Here is a 2,780-nt window from a genome sequence, read left to right as displayed (position 1 = left end):
AACAGTTTTTTTATATTAAAATATTTTATTTGGCAGAATCTCGTACCAATATTTGTTACAAGGATAAAAGAAACTGCCAAAAATCTTACAAATATTTGTAAAATAAGCAGATAATGCTATGCGAAGATTTTCCTCTCCTACGCAAAACAAAAAAAAAGAAATATATATTTATTTTACGAATACTTGTAAGATTCTGCCAAATAAAATATTTTAATATAAAAAAACTGTTTCATAAATTATTATACACTTTTCTCTTATTTTTCAGCTAATATTTTATTATTAAATGCAAATTGTCATATTTTTAATATATGTGAATTTATTTGTAAGTAATATACGTAAAATATATAAAATATATTACAATTTTTAAGAATTTTTAACAAATTTTACGTAGGCGACTAATGAACTCCCGTTTAACTGGTAACGAGTACGATACTGACGCTGCGTTCGACGCGCATGCGTCAGAAACGCGTCCCGTCCGGCATCACTGGCCGGTAGGTATCTGCTTGGTGGGAGTACAAGTGGTGGGGCTGGTTTCCGTGTTGCCAGCATAGTGGAAAGATGTAACGTGAGCTATTGCGCATAATGGCGGAAAAGAGTGAGGGATGATCAACAGAATGAGAGCCATATTAAGCGCGCGAATTTCAAACGCATATCAATAATCGGAAATGGACATATAAATGGAAACCTAATTGTCAGTGTTTTTTCGAACTTTTCAGTGTTTTTTTCCATAAGAGATAACAGTTTAACAGAGTATAACATAGTTTAACATAAATTAATATAATGCAAGTACAATATTGCAAATTTTTTTGGTATTTTTTTTAAAACATTGTCATTTTTTATTTTATTATTAATATGCCGCAGTTGGATGTACGATCTTGTTCTAACTAAACAGACAATGACTTCGGCAGGAAATTTGTCATTAATTTTTGTTGTACGATCTTGTTCTAACTAAACAGGCAATGACTTCGGCAGGAAATTTGTCATTAATTTTTGTATATACTTTCTTCGTAACTTTATCAAAAATGTTGTTTTCCATATTAAAAAAGGAAGTGCCATGGAAGGAAAGGAACTCAGCATTCATGACTCTTGCCGCTTCCATGAACTCGTCACTAGGATATAGACAATTTCCTCGGGATATGCAGGAAAGCCAATCATCACAAGGAGCAAGGATCTTTGTTGGAGTGCCTAAGTCCGGGTATTTATGTCGGAAACGGTGGGCTACGTAACCGGTTATATAAATGAGTGCTTGCTCTTCGACATCTTGTCCAGCTATATTTATTTCAAAATCTCTCAATAATTTCCATTCCATATTATTTGGAGAATACTGTTTTATCTGTACAACTAAAAAATATTTAAAAATACCAAAAAATATAAGTAAAAAGTAAAGTTATAATAATGAATGTAATTTATTTAATTACAACAATTTACAATTACAATTACAATTTACAATTTATTAAATAGTTATATAATAGTAAACTTATTTACTTATTTCATTTTGTAATATATGTAATAAACAATTATATACCGTTATGAAATTCCTCATCGTCCTCTTCATCTATACTATACGCATTTTTTTCTATATTATCATCTTCCGCGAATAATGCAGCTTCCACAGCTGAATCTTCGTTTTCAAGATCGTCCAAAATATAATGCTTGTAATATGTGACGAAATGGTCTTGTACATCCAATGTTGGGTCGAGTGGATTATTGTCGCATTCTGTATTTGATCTCACTGAAATGGCATGTGTGGAATGCTTCCCAAGAATATACCACTTCAATCGGTTTCTGAAGTCGGCTGGCGATGGGTGATCGTTTGTTGCTCCCATACCTCGTATATATGAGAAGAAATTTTCAAGAACGTCCTGACATAATTTTCTAGTTATTAAATAGTGCACTTGAAAATGTGTGCCAGTGTATTTCTCCTGCAGATAAGGGAGCAGCTGCTTTAGTGATTTGTTGTTTAGTAGTATTCCTTTTTGAAATGGCATCATGTCTTACCGACCACTCTCATTTTCGTAACGAATTCGGTCATTAAGTCCAAAGTTTTGTTCTGTTTATCGAGATCAATACCATATGCATGTGAACCAGCATGTTTTCCAAATTTACATTGACTATTATGGACATCAAACTAATCATTAATTAATTTAAAAATATTTGCCGTTGTCTGCCAATTTTCTTTCGAAAAGATTCCTTTTTTGCCGCAGTACTCAAGAGTCATCGCGTTACGGAACGAGAACATTTGGGCTGCCAATTTAACGCGTTGCCTTTGGAACCCTTTTACGTCGAGATGAGTTTTGGTTAAATTGAATGCAATTTTCAACTCATTACTATTTAAATGAACCAATTCTTCTAGAAGGCACTTATCAATTGTTTCACCATCTACGATGAAACCGTGATCTAAGAAATTGTTGCAGATTAATTTAAGAAGATGAGGAACATCCGCAAACATGAAAATTTTTAATGTATCATCAGATGGATGTGTTATGAAGCATTGCTTTTCTGTACAATCTTTTCCTTCGTTTTGTTTTGCATCACTTTTTCCAATTCCTATATTGAGCTTATTCCATAAAGAAACATTTGTAGAGCCCATATCACATGTTGTTGCTACTACTATGTAGCCAATATCATAAAGCGCTTGCATTATTTCAAAGAGAATGTCCTTGGTCATCGATGTGGAGTAATTATAATAAATGGGCTGTTTCCATTTATTAAAAAGACCTCGAGCCATTACTACTTGACATATTCTGTGTGGTCCGTAAATTTGTTGCTCGCGGCGTTCT

The 2,780-nt window shown here is 33.1% G+C and overlaps 1 protein-coding gene across 1 annotated transcript in view; it reads right to left on the bottom strand.

The window, feature by feature from the left end:
• The window catches only part of LOC108768190 (uncharacterized), a gene marked incomplete at its 3' end in the record, with an annotated part of 8,880 nt that extends 7,054 nt beyond the window's left edge, over positions 1–1,826 (bottom strand). Inside the window, exons 1-2 of the mRNA XM_018518535.1 lie at positions 1,526–1,826; positions 1,001–1,341 (exon numbers count right to left, since the gene is read on the bottom strand). Coding sequence (XP_018374037.1) covers positions 1,001–1,341; positions 1,526–1,826 — 642 coding nt within the window. The remainder of the gene's footprint in view (positions 1–1,000; positions 1,342–1,525) is intronic.
• Between the last annotated feature and the right edge of the window lie 954 nt (positions 1,827–2,780).

This window comes from Trachymyrmex cornetzi, unplaced genomic scaffold (genome assembly GCF_001594075.2).
Source record: "Trachymyrmex cornetzi isolate Tcor2-1 unplaced genomic scaffold, Tcor1.1 scaffold1212, whole genome shotgun sequence".
Classification (NCBI taxonomy): Eukaryota; Metazoa; Arthropoda; class Insecta; order Hymenoptera; family Formicidae; genus Trachymyrmex; species Trachymyrmex cornetzi.
Note: the sequence above shows the minus strand (reverse complement) of the source record. Positions and strands in the feature narration are given on the sequence as shown.